At 32.9% G+C, this 25,340-nt stretch overlaps 1 protein-coding gene across 8 annotated transcripts in view; it reads left to right on the forward strand.

The window, feature by feature from the left end:
* The window catches only part of SMAD2 (SMAD family member 2), a 103,378-nt gene extending 79,272 nt beyond the window's left edge, over positions 1 to 24,106 (forward strand). For 5 of the 8 annotated variants that reach the window (XM_077135520.1, XM_077135522.1, XM_077135521.1 and 2 more), the window contains 9 exons: positions 1,024 to 1,113; positions 2,174 to 2,367; positions 3,138 to 3,272; positions 6,190 to 6,264; positions 13,547 to 13,600; positions 14,960 to 15,172; positions 17,851 to 17,988; positions 18,164 to 18,308; positions 22,723 to 24,106. In XM_077135520.1, the coding sequence (XP_076991635.1) occupies positions 1,024 to 1,113; positions 2,174 to 2,367; positions 3,138 to 3,272; positions 6,190 to 6,264; positions 13,547 to 13,600; positions 14,960 to 15,172; positions 17,851 to 17,988; positions 18,164 to 18,308; positions 22,723 to 22,846 (1,168 nt within the window). In that variant the 3' untranslated portion in view covers positions 22,847 to 24,106. Of the gene's footprint in view, positions 1 to 1,023; positions 1,114 to 2,173; positions 2,368 to 3,137; positions 3,273 to 3,510; positions 3,542 to 6,189; positions 6,265 to 13,546; positions 13,601 to 14,959; positions 15,173 to 17,850; positions 17,989 to 18,163; positions 18,309 to 22,722 lie in introns of those variants that run through there. The other 3 variants (XM_077135524.1, XM_077135525.1, XM_077135526.1) reach the window with 3 other exon arrangements.
* The last annotated feature ends 1,234 nt before the right edge of the window (positions 24,107 to 25,340 follow it).

Genomic DNA, 25,340 nt, shown 5'->3' on the forward strand with positions numbered 1-25,340 from the left:
TGGAAATTTTATCAATTGTTTGATTTTGTTTTCAGAAGTTGTTTTGAAATTCTCCCTTTCCTTGACAGCTTGATGATTTTGTAATATGTGAGAGATGGTATTCAGTTTCAGAAATTTCCTTTTAACTAAAAATAGTACAACTTATTACCTGAAAGACCTTGGCAGTTAGAAATTCTGTTCCAAACTGCCTTTTAAACTCTTTCTTCTTCCGTTCTTCCACAGATTAGAAGTTATTTTGAAATGAAATAGTCAAGGAAAATAGGGAGAATTATACTGTGAGCTACCCAGGGTCTGGAAATAAGTGTGGAAGAAAACTTCAAGATCCTTCTGATCTTTGTTTTTTAAGTGTTGTTGATTTTTTAAAAAGCTTAGATGGACCCACATTTTCATTTTCATGCTATCTTTCAACCAATCGAAGCATTCACACATCTTGTTTAGTCCTCACAGCAATTCTTAAAACTTGTAAGGTGTTGGTATACTTTGTTAAAATGACTTTAAAATCTTTCTTGCCCTTTCTAGTGATAAAAGAGCAGTAATATTCAGCTGAAATGGAATAATCTCAACCAGAATAACCTGAAAATCTTAACTGTGAATATGTGTTTAAGTTGACTTTTTCCTGTTAAAAATAGTAGTTGACATCCATTCTTCAATTAGATAACTTTTTTTAATCTTGATTATTTTCACTGTTAGTAGGTCTAATGGCATTAGATATTAGATCTTTTGTTTTGGATACAGAAAATTGGAAAGGGCACTGTAGCTATAATTTCATGAAACTAGAGGGCATTGGTGTTCACATTTTAAAAGCATGATCATAAGTTATCTGGAGTCACATGTTCCATTTTATTGGCTTCCTTCATATAGAAAATATAGTAACAACAGTACTAAATGCCTGTGAAAAAGTGGAGTGTATATTTTCTGGTTGAAGGAAGTATTCTGTACATTTTCCATGTTTTACATCATGGTATTTTGAATAATCATGCTTCCATGTTCACATCAATTTTTTGTTTTTCAATTTATGCACAGCACTTGCTCTGAAATTTGGGGACTGAGTACACCAAATACGATAGATCAGTGGGATACAACAGGCCTTTACAGCTTCTCTGAACAAACCAGGTGAATATTCTGCCCTCTGTCGAATCCTAGAGATCTTGTGGGAGGGGGTGGTGTTTTGGAGGGCCTATAGTGGGTTGCTTAGTATAATTTTGCCTAAGGATGTTTCCTTTTTGTAAAATTTGGCATAGCATTTAAAATATCTGCTTGCCAGTATTAAAAGTATATTAAATGTTTCAGCTAATGTTTTGATCAATGACATTCTAGTTTTGAATATTTAAAACATTGTGTCCCCTAAAGAATAGGAAGCTTTGGTAACTATATAACTTATTTTAGTTTAAGATTAGATTATAATCTGTTGGCCTAATTTTTAAGTAGATACATGACTAGTTTTCTCTAAATTTCTTGCTGTCATCTAAATATACCATCTTCTTTATACTAATAAATAGATCAGGTTATTTACTGAACCCCTTATATCACAATTAATGCTAGGCTAATGTGGTTTTTTGTTTTGTTTTGTTTTGTTTTAATCAATCACCTTATTCTCCTTTTTGAGCATATTGGTTATTTTCCATTTCATCTCATTATATCCATCACCATCTGCAATTTTGTGTGAGCTATATAAATATACCTTGATATTCAAAACAGTCACAAATGGGTAATAGATTGTATTAGTCTGAGTAAGGTTACTATCACTTCATTGTTGGTATTTACCATTCTTCACACTAGTTCCTTTTTTTCCCCGATATTCAGCCACCTGCAGAATTAAAGCCCTTAAAAGCACCCTCAGAGTTTGATTTTCTAAATAAAGATAGAAGTAAACAGTCTTTCAGATATAACTATATGATGTTCTTTTTTAAAAATTGATTTTTTCCCAAGTGGTTAGCCATTCATTGACACTTGAACCATTGTGATGCATATTTATAAGAAACATCTGCTAGTATGGCTGCTTACATTGATATCAGATTCATTAAATAGTACACATTTTTCTTCCTAAAAACTAACTAAATGTCTGCCATTCCTTTCTTTATGCTCTCATTGTTTTTACTAATAATTTAGCTCAATTTACTACATGTGTTATTTTTAAAGATCCCTTCTTTCTTTTCCCTATTCTTCCCAACAGATCTCTTGATGGTCGTCTTCAGGTTTCTCATCGAAAAGGTTTACCACATGTTATATACTGCCGGTTATGGCGCTGGCCTGATCTTCACAGTCATCATGAACTCAAAGCAATAGAAAACTGTGAATATGCTTTTAACCTTAAAAAGGACGAAGTATGTGTAAACCCTTACCACTATCAGAGAGTTGAGACGCCAGGTAGGAAATTTCAGTTTTATGTCCTCATTTTTAATTAAATGCTTGAACTTAACTATGTTTAGGCACTTTTGTGACCCAGAGAAATTTTTAGTATAAAATTCTCGTAAATCACCTTAAATTCATTATATTATTTGGAGAAAAAATATGTGTTAAATAAGCTTTGTTCAGACATGAGTTATATGCTACTGGCTGTGAGTTCAATCTTAATAAATCAATTTTATATTATATTAAGTGTCTTTAAACAGAAACACATAAAACAAGGTTGTGTATCCATCGGTTGATGGAAATATTGTCAACAGAGGCTCTTGGGAATCTAAACCCCTAGAAAGAGTGGGGTTCAAGTATTCACAGATTTAGTATTCACAGTGGCATAACTACCATGAATAACAAGAATTGCCTGTAGCTGTGTTTTTAGAAAATGCCCTAAATCTGCTTTACAAATTCAGAGAGATTTTTCCTTAGCTTTTCCAATGGAAGACTTAGGAACTTTTATGGTAAAATAATATTACCAGGAGCTCATTGTCCTCAAAAGTGCAACTTGAAACTTTAGATTGTGTTAAGTTAAAGGTATAATCAAATTTGTCAATTCCTTTCTAGCTAGGATAATACCAAATAGATGAATCCTTACTTTTAAAAATTAAGCTAGTTTTCCTTTCTTGGGGTGGGGTGGAGGGTGTGGTGAAGTTAGGAAAAGATTTTATCAATAAAATTGTTCCCGTCCCCCCCCATTTTGTCTTTGCCATTAACTCAGAATTATTTTACCCTTTCAGTTTTGCCTCCAGTATTAGTGCCTCGGCATACTGAGATCCTAACAGAATTACCACCTTTGGATGATTATACCCACTCCATTCCAGAAAACACTAATTTCCCAGCAGGAATTGAGCCACAGAGTAATTACATCCCAGGTACTTTTTGGCTTCTGAATCATCTAGATCTTAGGATTGAATCAAATTTTGTTCATAAAATAAATATTAATAAATTGTGGTTTGACTTAAATAAAATGCCTCTAGATTTTGTATAGAAAAATCTGATTTGTGTTGGTATTATTTTGTGAAATGTGTAAGCGTAGTACTTTGAACATTTTTGTCTGGAGAAAAGTTTTACTTTATATTTCATTTTCTTTTGCAGTGGCTTTAATCAAAGTACTTTGAGAAGCAGAAAGGAAAAGATCTTAGTAAGTTTGTCTTAGTTGTTGAAGCTGAGAGAGATGCAGAATGTAAGCAAAATAAATGGTACAGGAAAAAAGTATTCCTGAAACAAATGCAATTAAACATTGACCAAATTACCACTTTTCTTTGATATTTTGATTATAAAGAGACTTTTAATGTTCCTACAGTAGAGAAAATATTTTAATTCTATAGAAAGAGTATTATTTATATGTTGGACAAGTATCAGAAAACTATTTTAGTTCTGTTTCCTCTGGGCCTCAGTAACTCCTGATGAAAAGTGAATTTTCCATCTTAATGGCTCTCAAATTCCTCTTCTTACTCTTATAGTATATGATGCAGAGTAGTATTTCATAATGCAGTAACTTCCGTTTTCATTTTCACTATTTTTTAAGAGATCACTTAATACTTTCTTACTTTCCTCGTCTGTCTCCCTTTTTTTTCCTAGTAAAAGTGAAGGCGTTATTTTAGAATGAGGATTTGAGCGTAAATTGGGTTCTTTTAATGTCTCTTTTTTTCTCCTTTTTTGCTAATGTTCTACTCCTGTTTCTGTTTTGTACAACTGAAAATATGTAAAAAATGTAGAGTTTCAAGTATATTAAAATTATGTCCTTAATGTATCTCATCATGAAAATAATGTCTGTTCATTGAGGACAATTTTAAAAACATAAGTAAAGGATAAAATATGTTTTGAATAGCTAATTTTACAATGGAAAGTCGTTTCTGATTGTTTTAATGAGCATTTATTTCTTTGATTGCAACTTTATTCCACAAGAGATTTATGGTGTCTTTTTGGGTTACTGGGAAACAAACTTTTTGAGAAGTTAGGAGAAGAGGGTAGATTGGGACACAGTATCATGGACTAGGATGATGGAAAAAAAACAGGATTATAAAACAGGACATTTCTTTGTTTCATGAACTTGTCTGGGAGTGGAGTTGTATGTATACGTGTATGTCGTGGGGAGCAAGGAGGCATTTTAAGTCTTGAGTTGGGAATCAATGTTACTCAACAAAGTTGGAACACTGAGGTGTAAGCATATGTTCTTTTTTTTTCTTTTTTCCTTTAGTGTGCTATGCGATGGGGGTCACATTTCATTCTTTTCCATGTGAATTTCCTGTTATCGCAGCACCATTTGATTAATGTTTGGAAAGATATTAATTAAAATGTTTAATGGCTTTCCTTGTGGAGGTGTTTGGGCTGATTTTTCTTCTTTATTATTGTATTTATTTAGACTTGAATATTTTACAAAGGAGGAAATAAAAAATTGACTATACCTACTTGCTTTCTGAACAATGGGGCTTTACCCAGCTCCAGTTGATAGCAAGACCTTATGTTCACTTTTTATTTATTCCACTTCAAAATAATACTTTCTCCAAAATAGTAATAATTTTATTATTTATATTTTATAAATAGTAGTAGAGAAAAATGTTTTTAAATGCCATAGGATTAAAGCTTTTAAAACTTCAGTATTTCTTTTTATTTAGACCTTTGAGACTTTGTTGGTTAAATCGGCAAAACTTAACTTAATTAGCTTTAACCTTTAAAATTATGCTAATATAATGTATCAGTATGCTCAGTTTTGTGTCATTTAGTACTGTATTTAAGTATATGAAGATATTTTAATTTATTCTTAGAATTGCAGTATTTAAAATTTTGGGATACTGATGTTTAAATGAAAGGTTTAATACTTAAGATAAAATTTATGGGTAATTTATTAAAGGAAGATTATGGATAATTAATGCATGAAAAACCTTAAACCACATCTCCCTGCTCCTGTTTTGATAATTGAAAAATTAATTATGTGTTTGCATTATCTTACATTGCTTAAAACTGTCCAGCAATATAAATGTTAAAGTGTTCAAAATCATTTGAACTTACTTTACTTCTTTGAAATGTATAATCAGTGGAGAGGAAGAAATGTTGCATAAATATTTTTATGTTACATGATGCTTATTCAGTTATTCTTAGTCATATATTCCTGAACATAAATATTTTGGTCATAAAACATGCTGGAAATGTTAGAATTAGAATTCCTGTATTTATTTTCAGTGGGTATTTTACCTCTGTTTTTGAATTTAGTTTTCAGCTTCAAACACTCAGCATTCACCAGTTAGAAATTCCTGGGAAAATATGCTTTTTAGGTAGAATTCAGGCTTACACCAGTCTTGAGCCATATTATTATATTTTGCCCTATAAAATTTAGCATAAGAAGTTTGTATTTCTCTTGTAATCCAAAATTGAGTGTGCGTTGTGTATCCTTTAATCATCTACGTGCCCATCCACGATGCCCATTAGTTTAAAAACATTGCAGTTACTAATGTCTTTGAAGCGTACTGATTCAGAACTGAGGCATATTTGAAGTTACATTTTTGGCTCTTGCCCCAGAAATGTACATTTGGAAATTAGCCCAATTAGTAAATAAGGGCTAAGGAAAATATGCCCAGAGAGCTTGATTATATTACAAGTGGGTTTTAAAGATTTATCTGCAAGACTTGGATCAGAACCTAAATCAGATGCCCTTATTACCCAATATTATTTTTTAAATAACATTCTTATATGTCATTTGGAGTGATTGGTTGGCTATTTTGTTAGTTGGGAGGAAAGGTAGTAAGATTAATTTGCAGTTATACTTGATTTGGTGCTTAATTTTTATAGAAACGCCACCTCCTGGATATATCAGTGAAGATGGAGAAACAAGTGATCAACAGTTGAACCAAAGTATGGACACAGGTAAACAATGTCTTCCAAAATTCCTCAGTTATTAGACATACATTTCTTGCCTTGTTAAAAACTCGCAAGTTATTCTTCTTAAATTTAGAGACGTTGGGAAATGCACCAAAAAGAATCTTTTATCTTGATCAAACCATATCTGAGCCATCAGAGGAAGGGTGTTGGCATGGGGAAATGTGTTACTGAAAAACTAACGTATGCTACTGCAGAATATTTATTAGATTATTTGTGGTTAGAGTAAATGAAAATTTGAGAAGACTCAGATGTTCTTTCCTTTTTAGTATTCTATGCTTCTGTTTAAAGTTTTAGTTACCCTATAAAAATGTCTTTGTGATAAAAGCCATAATTAGCCTGATAACAGATTTTCAGATGAATTTAGGGGTGAGAGAGGTGATCGCTTTTTCAGGGCTCCAATAACTTAATGGAAAATGCTGAATTACGGTAGGAGGTAGTTTTTACAAAATACCTTGGACCTGTCCTGATTCTGATAATTTTCTGATTTTAGCCATCAACTCCAAACACAATGATGATGAAAAAGTTTTAGAAAAGGTATCATATAATAAAATGTATAACCCACCAGAACTGCAAGGTTACCAGTGAAACAACTGTAATGTCATTGTAATTTTCTATTTTGATCCATTCTACACTGTTTATCAAGGATTGAGCAACTTAATATCACAATACCATCAGCCTTTCTGCACATTTTATACCGTTCTGTAGTTTTGATAATCTGTTTTTAAATAGGGTAATATTGGCAAAGGATCGGGGGCTTTTGTAATAATTTATTGTTTCAATCCTTCTGTTATTTAGACTCCCAGGTAAACAAGCTTCTGTTGTAGCTAATCATAGTTAATGGCTGTTAGGAGTATGAATTCTGAATTATAAGTGTTACTGTGCTTGTCCAGAATATGCATGATACAGGATCTGTATGTTTTTTGGCTCTGCAATTATCAGTGATTAGCTTTTGAGAATATACTACTAATAAAGTACGTATATTTATTATTTATAAATTATACATATACTTAATATATTGTACATTCTAAAGCCTACACACAAATTAGAAATTAAAGTATGAGTTGAAATAAATAAAATAATAGCATAATATTATTACAATAATAAAATTATTATTTTCTTCCTGTAAGCCAGAAGTAAATCTTTTTGTATACCTTTAGATGGGATTCATGTATCCCACTTAAGAGACTATTTTTGTAACTGAATGCCTATAATCAGGATAGCATGGTCAAACTCTGAGCCAGACTACCCATGTTAGAATTATGCCTTTTCCATATTCTAGCTAGGCATTCATTTTCCTTAGCTATAAAATAAGGATAATTAATACATAACTCATAGGGTTGTTAAAAGGGTTAATATTTGTAAAGCAATTAAAAGTATTCCCAGCTCATAGTAAGCTATAGGAGTGTGTTTAATGAAAATATAAAAGGTGTTGACCTTTTAGAAAAAGAAAGGAAGTTGATTCTACAAACACTTGAAGGGAAATTAGGAATTGACCAGAGATAGAAACATTTCACCTTCATGATTAAGATCATCTCTGTCAAGTAGGAAAGTAGGTTATTAGTCAAGATTGAGAGGTCTGGTTGGAGAACTTCCAAATAATGATCTTATTGTCTGTGCCATCTTTCTGCATGATTTTGTAGTTTTCAGTGTAGATGTCTAGTATACCTTTCACTAGATACATTCCTTAGTATTCTGTATTTTTAGTGATATTATAAATGCTATTGTCTATAAGTTATGTTTTTCATTTATTTGTTTCTAGAATATAGGTGAAAATTCAGTTTTTGTATATTGATCTTTTTTTCCTGCAACCCTGCTAAATTTAAATTCACTTTTGGGTTCTAGTGTATTTTTGTAGATTCTTGAGATTTTCTGTATGCACAATCATGTAGTCTGTGAATGAAAGCAGTTTTTCTTCTTCCTTTAAATTCTTTATGCCATTTCTTTTTCTGTCATGGCCAAGAACTCTGGTAAAATCTTGAATAAAAGAGATAAGAAGGGAGATCTTTGCATCATCCCAGACCTTAGGGGAAATGCATTCAGTTGATCACTATTAAGTTCCGTGTTTTCCAGTGTTAACTTTGATGTTTTGTGAATTTCCTTTATCACATTGAGGAACTTCCTTTCTATTTCTCGTGTTCTGAGTGTTTTTTTGTAAATGGTTGTTGGATTTTGCCCAGTGCTTTCTGCATCTACTAATTTCTTCCTTTATTCTTTGTGATGAATTCCACTTAAGCGATTTTTCAATGACAGACCAAACTTTATTTTGTTATGGTGAATTATCCTTTTAAAACATTTATGTATTTGATTTGCTAATGTTTTATTAAGAATTTTTACATCTATGTTTATGAAAGGTTTGGGTCTTTGGTTTGCTTTTCTTTATAATCTTTTATGTACTTTAATATCAGGATAATCTGGCCTCAGAAAAGGTTTTAGAAAGGGTTTTTCTCTGTTTTCTAAAAAAGTTTATTTAAGGTTGGTATTATTATTTCTTTTTTAAATGTTTAATCTCCCATTTTTTATTCCTAATATTGGTAATTTGAGTTTTCTCTTTTTTATTCTTACTTCATTTCACAAGAGATTTATCCAGTTGTACTAATATTTTTAAGAACCAACTCTTATTGTTAGTTTTTTTCTTGTCTTTGTTTTTTTCATTCCTTCTTGCAGACATTCATCCCTTTGTTTCAGCACCAATTATTTCTTTGTTTGTTTGTTTGTTTATTGCATGGGCAGGCACCGGGAATTGAACCCAGGTCTCTGGCATGGCAGGCGAGAACTCTGCCTGCTGAGCCACTTTGGGCCTCCTTCAGCACCAATTGTTAGAGACTTTCCTTTTTCCATTGATTTGCCTTGTCTCATTTGTTGAAAATCAAGTGATAATGTTTATTTCTGTATAAATTGTCAGCTGTTTTTTAGTCCATTTAATGAATTTTCCATTTCAGATATTCTGTTTTCCAGTTTTATGATTTTCATTTTAAAGTCTCTATCTGCTAATTCCAGTGTCTGGGTCATTTTTTGGTTTACTTTTATTTGGCTGTTAGTTCTCTTGGCTATGGGTCAATTTTTCCTTCTTTTGTCTCATTTTAAAAAATCGGTTACCAGATATTTGGCATATAAAATAATTTTAGAGAATAGTATAGATAGTATTTTTCTCCTGAATGAAGCCACCCTTTTCTCTTCTGACACCTGAGTTGAGCTGATTCTTAAAGATAATTAGGAATTGAAGTGAATGGTTGATGATGTGTTGCTTTAGTTAATATTGAATCACCTCAGATTTGAGGTGGAGGGGCTTGCCCTTTCCCTCAGCAGGGCTCTCACATGATTGTGGCAAAGCTATAGGTTATGTCACTGCTTTCTAGTCCTGTCCAAAACTTCTTATGCTGCCATGTACTTAGCTGAAGATCCAGGGTTGGAATTGGCTAGTAAAGAAGACTGTCTTAGAGCTGTAGGGCTTCTCAGAATCAGATTGCCCACAGGTGTCTTTTAAATTTTTAGTTAGTTTTTCCTTTGGCAAGCTCTCTGTCTGCGTCCTGACCTGGCAGATACCCCAAGAATGAAAGTAGTTACCATTCTTTCCTTGCCTAAGAAGAGCTCATCTCTCACTATATATATAAGGATTTAAACTTACATAGATTTATTTGCATTATTTAGATACATTTATTTAGCCGAGTTAGATTATTTAGCTTTAGACTTATTTGCAGCCTTAGCTCTCTTTAAAGAAAAATAGGATTTTCTAACTTATTTAATGTTTTCTTATTGTTATCATGGGAGCAAGGGTTTTTCACAATCTTACAATAATTGGAATCTTGTAGTTCTTTTTAAAAAGGAAAAACAATTTTTTTCATCATGAGCAGAATCATGCTCATAGAAATTTGGAAATGCATAGACCATAATAAACATGAAGAAAAGAATCGTGTGTTGTGTATTTCTCAAGCTGGATTTTGCATGTTGCATTCTTTCTGTGGATTCTTATATTGATAATACTACATATAATGTTATATTTCTTTTGGGGGCGAGTTGGGCTTAACCTCATATTTCTACCAATATTCTATGTCATGTAAAAAGTGGAACTGAAATAGGGACTCATTCAATACTCTAACCTGATCTGGTAGAGCCAGAGTTCTGGGTGTGACAGACTTTGATCATAGCAATTCAAATTGATTCAGAAAAAGACATTCTAATTGAGTCTGTGCTAATAACTGCGTTCACATGATACTAATAACAGTAAAGATCAAGTTAAAAAAAAAAAAGATTATTGAAAAAGATACCAAATTATAAAGGCTTGCTCAAAAAGATTGCCCATTCTTTGTTGTTTGATATCAGCTGTTTTACTAAAGAACTATAATTTTTAAAAAATTAAACAGTATTTTATAGATTGTTATGACAGAATATTTTGAATTACACAACAAATGGATATTCAATATAAAAAATTAGGAAGCACAGCTAGGTGAAAGAAAGAAATTTAAACATTCCATGTAATTACATCATCTGGCAATAATTATACTTTTAATTTTAAAAGGTACAGTATTCGGATAAATATAAAGTCAACATTGTGATGAACATCATAGAAAAAAGTGCCAGAGGAATTCACACCTAGGATGTCAGGCTCCAGAGATCCTGGTGTCTACTCCTATATTGAACTGCTTTTGGCTGGTTTCAGATGATAAAGAGAAATGAGGCTTTTGAGATACATTTCTGAGATAGAACTCAATTGGTTATAGGTAAGGACAAGGTTGAAGGAGTAACCCAGCATGATTCCCAGTTTGTTAGGTTTGTGAAAATGATTTGTCTCTACTCAGTAAATTACATTTTTGTAAGCATATGTTTTAAACCTTTTTAGTTCTTCAGAAGTATTTTTCTCAATATGAAAGCAAAGTAGATTCTTTGTGGTGAATTTAGTATAATGCTAAAACTTACAAGACAGTACATTTCTTTATCTTTTTTTTTTTTTTTTTTTGCATGGGCAGGCACTGGGATACCATTAATTTTGTTGAGGAAATTCAAAAAAATTTAATACCCCCTCAGAATAAGTCTTAAACATGTAACTCATCTCATACAAAATTGATTTCCTTTGAAGCAAACGCTTAAACAGGGAAAATGAAACCCTGCAATTTCTGGGACTTGACATTGACTAATATTTTTCATAAACCTAAGCAAGAAACATGCAAAACATAAAACCGTAAGAGAAAAGATTGATAAATTTGAATAAATAAAATTAAGAATGACACCTTGAAAGATATACCAAAACAAACCAAAAAAACTAGGGAAAATATTTGCAAATGGCTGACAGGTCTAATAATTGATTTCCATATTTAAAAACTCTTGAAAGTTAAAAGAAAAAAGACAATAGTTTATAAAGAAATGGACAAAAAAGAACATGAATACACTTTCCAACAATAAAGTTATCAAAACTATCAAGTTGGCAGTTATCAACCTATTCGATATTAAAAATACAATGTGAAGAAACACTAATCTCATCCATTGGTGGGGCTAAATATTTTTGAAGGGTACTTTGGCACTTATTTATAAAATTTAGCATTGTCTGTTTCATCTAACATTTCTTCTTTGTCAAAATTGATTAATACATTTTATAAACATATGCAAATTTGTGTAGAAAGATACAGGCACCAGTGATTCCTCTAGATGTGTTAGCTGCAAGTAACAAATCACTGATTTAAACTGTCTTAAACGATCAAGATATTTATTTCTTCTCATAACTGTATGTCCTTTGGTAGACTAGACTTCAGTAGCAACATTTATATGTAAATATTAATAAGCTAATTATAAATTACTTGCCTCCATTTAAAAAAAAAGGTTCTCAGAGCTTCTGATATCTAGTAAGCTGTTAGCTTAATTTAAATTGTATTTTATATATGTTTATAATGAACCTTTCTTTTTGTAATTTATAACTTTTTAACACATGTGACTGAACTCCTATTAGTCTGGATTCATGAACTGTGACCCTACTGATTTTCTGGTTACTTCTATTAAGTATTTAATAGAGGAGCAAACAGTTAAAAGATAGGAATAATTGGGCAGTTTCCTCTATTTCAAATAGTGGCTTTGTTTATATTATATCTGCTTCAGGAAATAGCAGTAAGTTTTAGTTCATTGTTCTAAATATATTTGACCTTTCCTGGTTTGCCAACAGATTTTTCAAACTGAGGAACAAAAGCAGAACATAAACCTAATTTTGCTACAGAAGACTGTTGTGTCTTCTAAAAATGATCACCTGTTCTCTATTTCTGATTTATTTGTTTATTTAGAAGCTGCCATTTCACCTTTCTTGCCTGGTATTTTATCTCATGGTTATGAAAGATAGGTGTGGCAGGGCTTGGGGGAGAACAGACGATACCCAAGGAGTCTGACTTGTATTATTCTACATCTGTGTCATTAGTGTGCATTGGAAGCTTAGTAGCTGTAGGTTTTAGTAGCTGTAGCTTTTAGATAACTGACTTTCCCAAAAATGTAGATAATGATGATCATAAAACATAAAAGGTATCCTATAATTGTAATAAGATTAATTGGCTACATTTACAACAAATGTATTTTAAAATTTAGCTACATGGGAATTGAGCAAAGTAGCCTTCTGATTCTTATTTTCTATATCTATAGTTGTTCCCTCTTTTCTATGTCTGTGATTGTGATTGTTCCCTACTTTTGTATAGTCGTACCTGCCATCTCCTTATTTTCTTGATCTGATTAGTTCATTCCTGTAAAATTGGAAGAAATGGATAATTTTCTAAGAATATGTAATTTACCAGAACTGACTCTACAAGATAGAGTTGTCGTAACAGTCAGCTTTTATAGAAGAAATAACAATTTCAAAGTAAATCCTAGAAAATTATTAACTGTAAACAGTTCCATAGGGGAATTTTACCAAACTGTTAAAGAATGCTTTATCACAGTGCTATTTAGACCGCCAAAGGACATTTAAAAATACATACAACTTCTAGATTGTCTTTGTGAGTCAGCATAGCATTGATCTCAAAACCGGGCGAATGGCACTAGTAATATTGGATGCCTTTGGGGAGGGGAGCTGGGTGACTAGAAGCCAGAACTCCATACCCTTTTGCACCTTTTATGTTATGAACCTCCCGAATTAAACTAAAATACAGCAGTTGCATATTTTGAAATCTTAGAATTTAAATAAACTCCTGCGTATTATTTGCAATCACTAAATTAACCAAATACTACCAATTTTATTATTTAGTCAGGAGTTCTGGAAATACTTCAACATCTATTATAAAATTCAACACTTTTGTTTCAGGATCTCCAGCAGAACTGTCTCCTACTACTCTTTCCCCAGTTAATCATAGCTTGGGTAAGTTGTGAATTCTTTCTTCCACCATTCTTACATACACTCAATAAAATGCCCTCTCTGGTAACTATTTTTCACATATATGAGAGAAGGATTCCAATGAATAATCAAATAATTGTTCAGGTGGTTTAAATTAGTGTTTTTTTTACAAGAGATATTGACATGTTCTTTAATATTATTGAAACTTTTTTACTGGCGCATTGAGAGTAAGAAATTAATAATCATTTTATTCACGGAAATGATATTCTATATTCATGGAAAGTTTTATGACCTATTATAGCTAGATTTTTATGGGCATATTTATCTTATGTATTTTGTTTTAGCACTTCATCATAAACCATTGTGTATGTGGTTTGGGAATATGTGTGTGTGAGTGAATATGTGTACATGCCTATGTTGTATGTATATATATATATTTCTGTAGTTTATTCTTTTTTTTAAAACTGTGGTAACATATATATAACATAAAACTTTGCCACTTTAGTTGTTGTGCAGTTTATTCCTGTCCTTCATTTTATTTCACAATTTCTCTTCAGATTCTAAACCTTTGTAATTTATGCTACAAAATTGTCAATTTTTTTTCTTTCATTGTATTTGTTGATGCACTTTAGTCAGTGGTAACAAAAGTAAAATACTTGTAGCCATGGTTTTCCCCTGAAGTATGTAGACTGTTTTGATTCCATATTGTGTTTCTACTTAGAAACTCTGCGTTTGTTACTTTCTGGTTCTTGTGTATGTGTGTTTTCTTTTTTTTGGTAATAGAGTAACTCATCGAAAATTTCATGCTAAAATATACAAAGGTCAAAAATATGTTGTATTTTGCATCCTCTTATGATGGCATAAAATTTTTATTCTCCTAGCTTTCGAACATTAATCATTAATTTCAGCTAAATTATTTACTTCCATTGTAATCTATTTCATCCAATAAAAAATCGCTTTATTGGGTAGTGCGAAGTGGCTCAGTGGCAGAATTCTTGCCTGCTATACTGGAGACCCGGGTTCAATTCCCGGTGCCCACCCATGCAAAAAAAAAAAATTGCTTTATTATGCAGTTAAGAAATGTACAATTTGAGGCAAATAGTCAGTTGATTTACTTTACCTGTGTTTGTTTTATTTTTGAGCAGGATCTAGATTAAAACTTCTGGTATAGAATAAATGATACAGCCTACAGTCCAGAAAGATGTTTGGCAATTGGATGATTTTATGAAATATGGGAAATTTGAAAAGTTGACATTGGAAGTCAAGAATGTTAAGTCTGCTTCATGATCTTTTGCCAATATAGACTGGCGTAAAGCATGTAAAAGTCTATTCTTGGCAAAAATTGTTCACATAGTATTTTTTACTTTTATGTTTTGTTTTCAGATTTGCAGCCAGTTACTTACTCAGAACCTGCATTTTGGTGTTCAATAGCATATTATGAATTAAACCAGAGGGTTGGAGAGACCTTCCATGCATCACAGCCCTCACTAACTGTAGATGGCTTTACAGATCCATCAAATTCAGAGAGGTTCTGTTTAGGTTTACTCTCAAACGTCAACCGAAATGCTACAGTAGAAATGACAAGAAGGCATATAGGTATGTTTTTGTTTCCTCATGAAGTTAAAAGTTGTTCCTGACTGCTACTTAATTCCTAGGTACTGTTACTGACAAAACCAATGCCATGTACTTGTAATGTGGGCAGTTTGTGCAAATAGCCAGCCCTTTCTCTATGAGTTCAATTACTGTGCTTATGTACTTAAGTGTTTAAGTGTACAGGCTTCATTGCTTTCAAGTACTCCGGTAAATATGTGTTAAAATAACTTAATGTATTGAGCCTCTGCCAGACATAGAATTGCCATGTTATAATTTTAACAAATCAAGAATATTTTTCCATTTATTTACATCTTCTGGTTTCTTTCCCCTTCGCTGAGTTCATAAATTAAATGAAATCTGTCCAACATTGATCATGAATCATGATATCTGAAAGAAGAACTACCGTTTTGTATAGTTCAAAATATAATTCAGAGATCTCAAATATGGTCTGGGGACCTCTGGGAATCCCTGAAACCCTTTAAAGGGATTCATGAAATCAAAATAATTTTCATAATAATACTAAGATGTTGTTTGCCTTTTTCACTCTCTTTCTCTCGTGTGTACAGTGAAGATTTCCAGAGGCTGTGTAGCATGTGATTTTGCAAGATATTAAGTGTAGAAGCTGATAAGAGAATCCATGTTGCTTCTGTTGAGCCAGGTGTTAAAGAGGCTTGCAAAAATGTCAGACGTTGCCACTTTTTCACATGTTTTATTTTTGCTTTGGAAAATAATAATCACTTTTCATAAATATGTCATCTATATTAATCTCAATTTTAATATCTACTATGGTAAATTTCCATTAATCTACATGAATAATATCTCTTTGGGGTAATCAGTAATTTTCACAACAGGTAAGAACGTTGTTGTTGTCACCTTTAAGTAACTTAACAATAGTTGCTTCAATTTCCCTTTAAGAAACCATCATTTCCTGTAAGAAATAATGCTTATTATTAAAGAGCGATTGTGAAAGTGCAAAATGCCAGTTACTAGGAAGTCAGGTTACTTGGCTAAATGTAAAATTTCTCAAGTCTTGATTGATGTATAAATTTTGGATAATCTTGTTAAGGAATCCAGAAGTAATTGTAGGTAAGGGAGGCCTCTGAATAGCTGCTCCCTACTTACGCAGTTCTTTTTTTTTTTCCTGTCTTGTGAATTGGAATTCTACATAAAACTGTTTGACAGGTTTCCTCTAGCCTATCTACTTTTCTTTCAAAACTTTTGGCTCTAATTATCATCTTTTTCCTTATGATATGTAGTTTATTGGGTACCTTTAATCAGAAAATATGGTTTACTTTTTTGGACTAAATATTTTTCTAATGGCCACGTATATGATTGATTATTTTGTAAAGATTTTACAGTCATAAGAGAACAGGGTACCAGGTTCTGCTTGTATCTATTAAATCTGGCTCATTGGTTGTTCTATTAGTTTTCTTTTGCTGTATAACAGAGTACCACAAATTTAGTAGCTTAAAACAGCGAAAGTTTTGTTATTCCACAATTTCTGTGGATCCACAGTCCAGGCACAGCTTAGCTGGTTCCTTTCACTTGAGTTCTTCAAGGCTGAAATCAGAGTATGATCTGGAGCTTGAAATCTTCCAGTCTCACATGGTTGTTGCGGAATTCAGTTCCTTGCATTTGTAGGACTAAGGCCCTCATTTCTTTGACTGTCAGCCAGAGTATACTCTCAGCTCCTAATGGCTTCCCACATTCCTTACCACGTGACCCCCTCCATCTTCAAAGCCAGCAATTGGGGCTCACTCTTGTATTGACTGCATCTCACTCTGCTTTGCAGCACTTTCACCCGGGAAAGCCCAGTCTTTTTTAAGGGATCACTCTTCAGGTACCGTGAAGATAATCTCCCTTTCTTAAAGTCAGCTGATTCGGGAATTATATGTGAAAAATTCCTAAACAGTAGCATCTGGATTATGTGTTTGGTTGAATAATAGAGAAGATATATGCACATCAAGGAATGAAAATCTTAGGCGCCATCTTAGAATTCTATCATGGTTTTTTCTTAAAATCCTTATATCTTTAATATTTTTTGTGTACTCACTCTTCCAATTCTGAAAGAGGAATATGAAAATCTCCCAGTATAGTTTTTTCTTTTCTAATTCTGCTCATATGTCTCCGGATTTGGTTGCCACCATAATATATATAGCTTTAAAAAGAGGCAAATGACTCTAACCTTATGATTTTTTTAGTATCTTATTTTTTAGTCTTGGTGGGATCATTGAGGAAATACTATTTATTATACTGAAGGTAGACTTATATAAATTTTAGTTATTCCTTCTAAATCAACTCAATTTCTTCTTCTTTAAAAACAATGTGATTTGTATGAAATTCTTTGTCTTTCAGTCTGACTAAATATATAGAGCTGAGGGCTTAAATGATGTTAATTAATATAAATGACAGTTATTTCTAGGTAGGGAAAGTTTTGGTTGTTTTAAATTTTTCTTTTCTTGTACTTTTCTGTGTTGTATAAATACTTTTAATAAGCATATATTATTTTTACAAATTAATAAAATCACTGTTAAAAAATACAGGAATATATTTCAAAGCATAGCTACATAAAAGGTCATGGAAGTACATTGTATCATTTTAATAATCTTCTAAGAAGACTTCCAAAGTCACACTGAAATAGTAAATGTTAAAAAACTAAACCCATTTGTATTTTGTTTTAGGAAGAGGAGTGCGCTTATATTACATAGGTGGGGAAGTTTTTGCTGAGTGCCTAAGTGATAGTGCAATCTTTGTGCAGAGCCCTAATTGTAATCAGAGATACGGCTGGCACCCTGCAACAGTGTGTAAAATTCCACCAGGTATGGATACAACAATGTAAATAAACCTATCACTACAACTTGCTTAGTTTTTCTAGTTGCTAATAATTTTAGAAATCAGGAGATGATTTGCATGCTCTTAATCAAAAATCTCTAGCCATTTAAAATAGTATTTTGTAAGAGTGATACTTATTACACAGTTTCTTTTTAATTGTAGGGTGTAATCTGAAGATCTTCAATAACCAGGAATTTGCTGCTCTTCTGGCCCAATCTGTTAATCAGGGTTTTGAAGCCGTGTACCAGCTAACTAGAATGTGCACCATAAGGATGAGTTTTGTGAAAGGGTGGGGAGCAGAATATCGGTATGTATTTTGTTCTTAAATTTTCAAGATGTAATTATTTTTTATTCTATTCCTTGCATGTTGTGGAGTTCACTTGTATTGGGGTTATTGAGTTGCAGATTTTTATGTAAAATAATGAGTGAAAATTGAGGGTCTCTAGAGTCAAAACTTTTTGAGTAACTTTTAAGTAACAGACATGAGTTTTAACATAATACAAAGTGTTAAATACCATAAGAGGATTTTTTATTAAGGATTCATAGAGGGTGAGATGTTTTTATGTACCCCTCAGAAACCTTCCTGCTAGAGGTAACACATGAACTAGGTCCTAAAAGATGGATAGGATTTTAGTAGACATGGATATGGGACTGGGTGGGGGTTGAAGGGGTTGGGGAATGATAATCTTGCCAATAGAAAAACAGTTCAATTTGGAGTATAGGAAGTAGAGGAAAATTAGACTGGGTAAATAAGTTGAGGCCTGCTGAGTATCAGGTTAAGAGATAGAACTTTATTCAGTAACAGAAAATACTTGCTATGTGCCAAGTATTTGTGATGTTGTAAATGTAGTATTTCACTTATACTTTTCAGCAAGACTAAGAATTATTGTTACTTCTATTATCCTTTCTTTATAAGATTGAAACATAAAATTGCCATTTTTATAGTGATGAAAAAAAGGTTCATACTAATGTATATTTGGAAATAGGTTTAGCAAGGTTAGATAATTTTCCTGAGATCATACTCTAAGTTATAATTATGGGAATAAAAGACAGATATCCTTGACCTGTTAACTCATTTCTGAGGATAGTAGCAACAATTAGATATCTGAATTTTAAAAAAACTAATTTGGCATCAGAGTATAAATATAAGATAGACTAGGTTATTTCTGAGTTAAGCAGCAGATTGAATTCCATATCAAAGTAAGGGAATACGTCTTCAATATATTAAAGGATAGAACTATAAGTAAAATACTTAGACATACTTTATGACTAAGCAACTTGCTCTCAGCTCAAGTTGCTCACTGTCTGAATGCTGCTTAAGAAAATATTCACATAATAGTATACTAGTTTATCTAGCAGTGTGGGCCTTCTGAATTTATTTCATTTAATTTGGACTTGATTGCCTATCTTAATTAAATTTTTATGACATGTATGGCTTTTGAGGTGGTGAGATATGACTTCTGCTGGTTGAATACTTTTTTAAAATTTATTTTATAAATCTATATCCTAGAATGAAGACTTGTAGCTATTTTGACCAAGTTATTTTATTTTATTTATTTTTTTACATGGGCAGGCACCGGGAAACCCGGATCTCCGGGTGAGAACTCTGCCACTAAGCCACTGTTACCTACCCTTGATGAAGTTATTTTGGTAGAATACTTTATTTTGTGACCCTGCTATACTTTCTTGTTTTAATCATTTCCCTTTTGAGATGTGGTACCTTTAAGGAAGGTTTGGTTTTTTTCCTTTGGATTTAAACTGATCTGAGTTGATATTTATATCGGTCAGTGTTCCCCAGGGAAACAGAACCAATAAGGACCATTTTATATATATATATAAAGAGAATTATTTATTTTAAGGAATTGTCTCACACGATTGTGGCACCTGGCAAGTCTTAAATCGTTTGGGTAGGCTTGTGGGCTGGAAGCTAAGGCAGGATTTGATGCTACAGTTGTGAGGCAGAATTTCTTCTTTTCCTGGAAACTTCAGTTTTTCTCTTAAGGCCTCAACTAGTTAAATGAGGCCAAGTCACCTAAGGTTAATCTCCTTTACTTAAAATCAACTGATTGTAGATGTTAACATACCTTCACAGCAATATTTAGATTAATATTTTATTAAAAACTGGGTGCTTTGGCCTAGTCAAGTTGATACATAAAATTAACCATCACAATACTAAAAGTAAATTAAAATGCTACTGTCTTACATTAAGTTTTTAGGCCAGGCATATTTTTTTCTTCAAAGGGTTAGAATGTTGCAGAGTATAGTAAGAATTCCATGGAATTAAAAATGAAACGCATTAAAAAACAAAGGAGGGGGGCGGCTCACAGTGACTCAGCAGGCAGAGGTCTCACCTGCCATGCCCAAGACCCGGGTCCAATTCCCAGTACCTGCCCTTGCAAAAAAAAAAAGAAAGAACTGCGTAAGACAGTTAAGACTCATGTATATCTGTAGGTTTCCTAAGAACAATTTTAATTGGTGGAGAAAGATACTGCTTTTTATTACTCTGCCATTCTTTAATTCAGAGTTAAGTAAAAATTTGTAATTATGAGAAGCAATAAAATACAGTATAATTTTATGAGTATTTGGAGTCAGGTACATCTGATTTTAGATAATAAAATGGTTTCCTTTAACATTTACAGATCAAAATAACATCTGCTACCGATATATCTGTAAACTATAGGTAGCCACCAGGAACTTTTTGTCCTAAAGACACTTGGAACTGAGAGAGTAGATCTAATAGGTTTCTAAACTGTTTTTCACTTGCCTTATTGTCAGTTTCAGTGCCAGCATAAAAATCAGGAAATACAGTAAACAGGAAATGTATGGGAAAAATTCATAATTAATTGAGAAATATGTCTGAGTTTAGTACACTGAATAAACAAGGTAAGGGCATGGATAATCCTTCTCTATGCCCAAATTAAGCGTAGTGGCAGCCTTCCTTAAATTGCTCCCCTTTTGGTGACCTGAATTAAGAATTATTCCTGAAGGCTAAACTGAGCTAGTAACTGATATGATTGAAAACAAACTCGGAAATATCCAGAACTTAGCAAATGGCAAAATTAAAAGAAACCTGGCATCATTACTCAAGAAGTTGTGATCCAACAGAAAGGTGAAAGTCAGGAGAAATGTTAATGTGAAGGGAAAAAATGTCAGAAAGAACAGAGGGGAAGATGAGATAAAGTCAGAGTTGCCTATACTTCAGGGATAATATGACTGAATATGTGAAGTGTACTAGTGTAATTTTAAGCTGCATGAACAGAAATATAGTATCTAAATCATAATAAAGCAATGAGTTTGCACAGATTATATTTCATTTTAGGACTGTTGCATTATGTTCCATGTGTTCTGTTTTAGAAATCAAATATTAAAATATTTTAGGGTAGGTTCTCCTAGAAACAGATCAAAGCAAGGATGAGTACAAAGTAGTTTATTTAGGAAAGGTAGGAAACATGGGTAAGAAAGAAGGAAGTGGGGAAATGAGGCAGGGACTGGAAGGAAGCCAACTATCATAAAGCCATCCGCCACAATGGGTAGATCACTGGAGCTTATTCTCTCAAGGAAACTTTGGGAAATAGTACAGAACATTAAGTTATTCCACCCAGGGGAAAGGGATCTCTGGGTATTTAAATGCCAGTTTCCTAGTCATTGTTTGAAGCCGCTCCTGGGGATGTTAATTCCCAGGCACTCTAGCCTGCTACACAATAGAGCAAAGTTCTCAAGCCTAGAATTTCCAGTGTCTGCAATTAGAAGTTGGCTAGAGAACATTGAAAAATCTGAAAGGGTATAGGTGAGGCACTGACACCCTCTGTCTGCTACAGAAAACCGTATCTTTTGAAATACAGTTTTTAAAATTGTGTTGGACATTATATTATCATTTGGAGATGAGTTGATAGAGTTTTCTCATATTTCAAGGGCTGTCCGGTTAAAAATGCAAGCAGACATACTGACTTACTGTAAAGAACATATAAGACAGAAGTAGTACATGAAGTGGCAAGATGTCATTGAACAATTTGTGATTCCCAGAGAGTTGCCCATTTTGTTGAATTGTTTATTAAAAGCCTGAAGGATGTTACTAAAGGGGATGTTACTCAGGCTTTTCGGAGAAGGTTGAACCTCCACCTCATGTTAAGAGGTTGTAATACCATTATATTTGGGTATACTTTAAATTTGAACTTCTGTTTTAGACCCTGTTTGACATTTTACATATCCGCTATTCTGTGGTTGATTAATAAGTCAGGTGACCATGTGTCCTGCTGGTTTGCTTGGGAAAGCTCTTGTCCTGGCCTGATTGTTAAAAACTGCCTGCTGGGCAGACCATGGTGGCTCAGCAGGCAAGGACGCTTGCCTGCCATGTCAGAGGACCCGGGTTCAATTCCTGGTGCCTGCCCGTGTTAAAAAAAAAAAAAAAAAAACTGTCTGCATTCTCCCTCAAAAGTATCCTATTTTGGATGGTAAATAATGTCATCCTGATAAATTTTAATTTGAGAGTAAAAGAATATTTTAGTAAATATCTTTAAAAAAAAAAAAAGGCAGATTGACCTTGAGGACCAAATATTTTCCAAAATAATAATCAGCTAATCCAAATTTAATACTTGTTCAAATGAATTTATATTTTAGCATATATGACCTTTTAATTTCTCTAAATTCTTACTGCATGTACCTAGACCTTACCATATTATTCCTTTAATTTCCTAATTAGTTTATTGTATCTTATTAAACAGAAGGCAGACTGTAACAAGTACTCCTTGCTGGATTGAACTTCATCTGAATGGACCTCTACAGTGGTTGGACAAAGTATTAACTCAAATGGGATCCCCTTCAGTGCGTTGCTCAAGCATGTCATAAAGCTTCATCACCAATCAAGTCCCATCAGAAGACTCAATGTAACAGCTCTTCTGTCATAGTATTTGTGTATGGTTCCCATGGACTGTTTACTGTCTAAAAATTCAAGAGAAAAACAGCACTTGAGGTCTCATCAATTAAAGCACCTTGTGGAATCTGTTTCCTATATTCAAGTATTAGATGGGGAAATTAGTGTCTAGAAATACCCTCCCATAAAGGAGGAAGAGAAGATTTTAAAGACTTTATGATGTCTTCTTGGGCATAAAACTGAGTGTCCCAAAGGTTTATTAATAGCAGTAGTAGTTATGTGTACAGGTAATGTATCATGATCCAGTATCACAGTATTGTACTGTTTATATACATTTTTAGTTTGCATAAATTAGGTGTGTGTGTGTGTGTGCTGCTTCTTGGTCTAGGCAAGCCTTTATAAAGTTACAGTACCTAATCTGTTACTCCCATTTCTCCGTTATTTTTGTGTCTTTTTTAATATATAATATATATCAAGATTTTCAAATTATCATTTAGAAGCAGAGTTTCTTTGTAGAAAAACTAATTTTTCTGACTTTTACCAAAAATAAACTAGCAGGGGAGAAAAGTGGATTAACTTTTGAAATCTTTACTTTAATATGTTCAGTGGGATTTAACCGTTCATTCCTTTTGTGTTTATTTACTGCTAAATCTCATTATGGAAACCATACTGAAAATCTTTCTAAACCTCTTCCCCATTCCCACTTTTGTCCTGATAACCAAAACAGTAAGATGATATCTGTCACCTGAATGAGTGCAGTAATACTGCCTGCACAAATTAACACATTGAAAATGCATATAGAGTCTTTTGTCCTACAACCAAATTTTAATAGATAACTGATTTGTGTAAATCTAGCAGTCTATTGGTTTATTTTTACACCTCATAAAAAATGTGCAGTGGCAGTATAATTATTTTCAGGGATATGCTAGATAGTTATCCTTTTTTAAAAGCCAATCTGTAGGTGTAAATACCCTGTTTGAAGATATTTTAAAATATTCCAGCAGCAGACCTTGAAATCTTTGATTTGAATTGTTTTCATTTGATCTAGTTACCAGATTGTATTATGAAATAGCCTTTTGTAAATGTAGTTGCTTCTGCAGAATACCTAGAAATGTGATACTGAGGTATGAACTGCAGATAAGGGCCATCTGTTTTTAAAGTATGTTGCATTCAATTTATGAAATCTTTGTTACTTTACATAATTATGAATTCAGAATTAAAAAGTCGGGGGAGAATCTGTTTAGCCAGTTTTTTTGGTTTTGTTTTGTTTTTAAAGCTTATAATTATCTGCAATCTGAGCTGTTCTAAACTAATCCTGGATACGTGGTTGACTGTTATAACCAACCATATTTTATGCTCAGCAGTGAGAGAAAATTAAGCTGTGTTGATAGTCCATTATGCAGCAAATAATCCTTATGTCTATTGTTAACTCATTGCATTTTAAACATGCTTTTGTTTTCAACTTGATAGAAATGGTAAATAACCACTCCTGATCCCCTTTTAGTAAATTTTCATATTTTTGAAGATAGATATCTTTGGTACTTGTTCTTCAAAATCATATTCACCTGTCTCCATAGGTGTCATTATCAATATTTGGGACATCTGGTTGTTTTGGATACTCTCCAGTTTTTTTATATTTGTGTTTATATGCATGTGTTCATGTCAATATAGCAAAATGCTTTTTTAATTCATTCAAAAAAATATTTATTGTTCATCTATCATGTGTCAGGCACTTTCTTAGCCTTTGATAGAGGTGAACAAGACAATACAGCCCCTGCCTTTGCTGAGATAGCAGTTCTTATAACCTTTAATGATCTTACTTGTCATGGAGATAAACAGGGTACTGCGACAGAAAATAACAGAGGGGATGCTTCAAATAAGAATGTCAGGAAAGGCCTCTCTAAGGAAGGGAGACTTGACCTAACAACTGACAGAAGAAACAAGCCAAGTGAAGAGCCAAGAGAGACAGGCATTCCTGGCAGAGAACAGTATCAAATGCAAAGGCTCATTTTAAAGGAAACTCACTAGGTATCAGTGCTTTATATGCAAACCTCTATACAGATCCAAACTTGAGGATCAGAATGGTTCTATAATTTATAATATATTGAAGGTGGCCTTATTTTATTATATACTGCTTCATGTGTCCATCTCACTGATTTTTTGTCCTCCTCAAACCCTTGCTGCAAAGATTTGTCTGAACCAGGTCAATACCACTTAACAACCCCTTCTTTAACTCCGCTTTGGGCAAATTTTCACCATTGTAGTGACTGGCTGCTTGCTACCAGACTTCCTGCTGCCATAAGTGAATTACTGCTACTATCCATCTTGTGGTTAGAATAAATGTCTCAGATATTGCCACCATCAGACCTGCTGGAGAAAACCAGTGGAACTTCTGTCACTTTGTTAGGGAGCAGGAACAACTTTGAAAGTGGTGGAAGGTCATGGCAGTTACTCTTGTATTGATTGCAT

Source organism: Tamandua tetradactyla, chromosome 18 (assembly GCF_023851605.1).
Source record: "Tamandua tetradactyla isolate mTamTet1 chromosome 18, mTamTet1.pri, whole genome shotgun sequence".
In the NCBI taxonomy this organism is placed as follows: domain Eukaryota; kingdom Metazoa; phylum Chordata; class Mammalia; order Pilosa; family Myrmecophagidae; genus Tamandua; species Tamandua tetradactyla.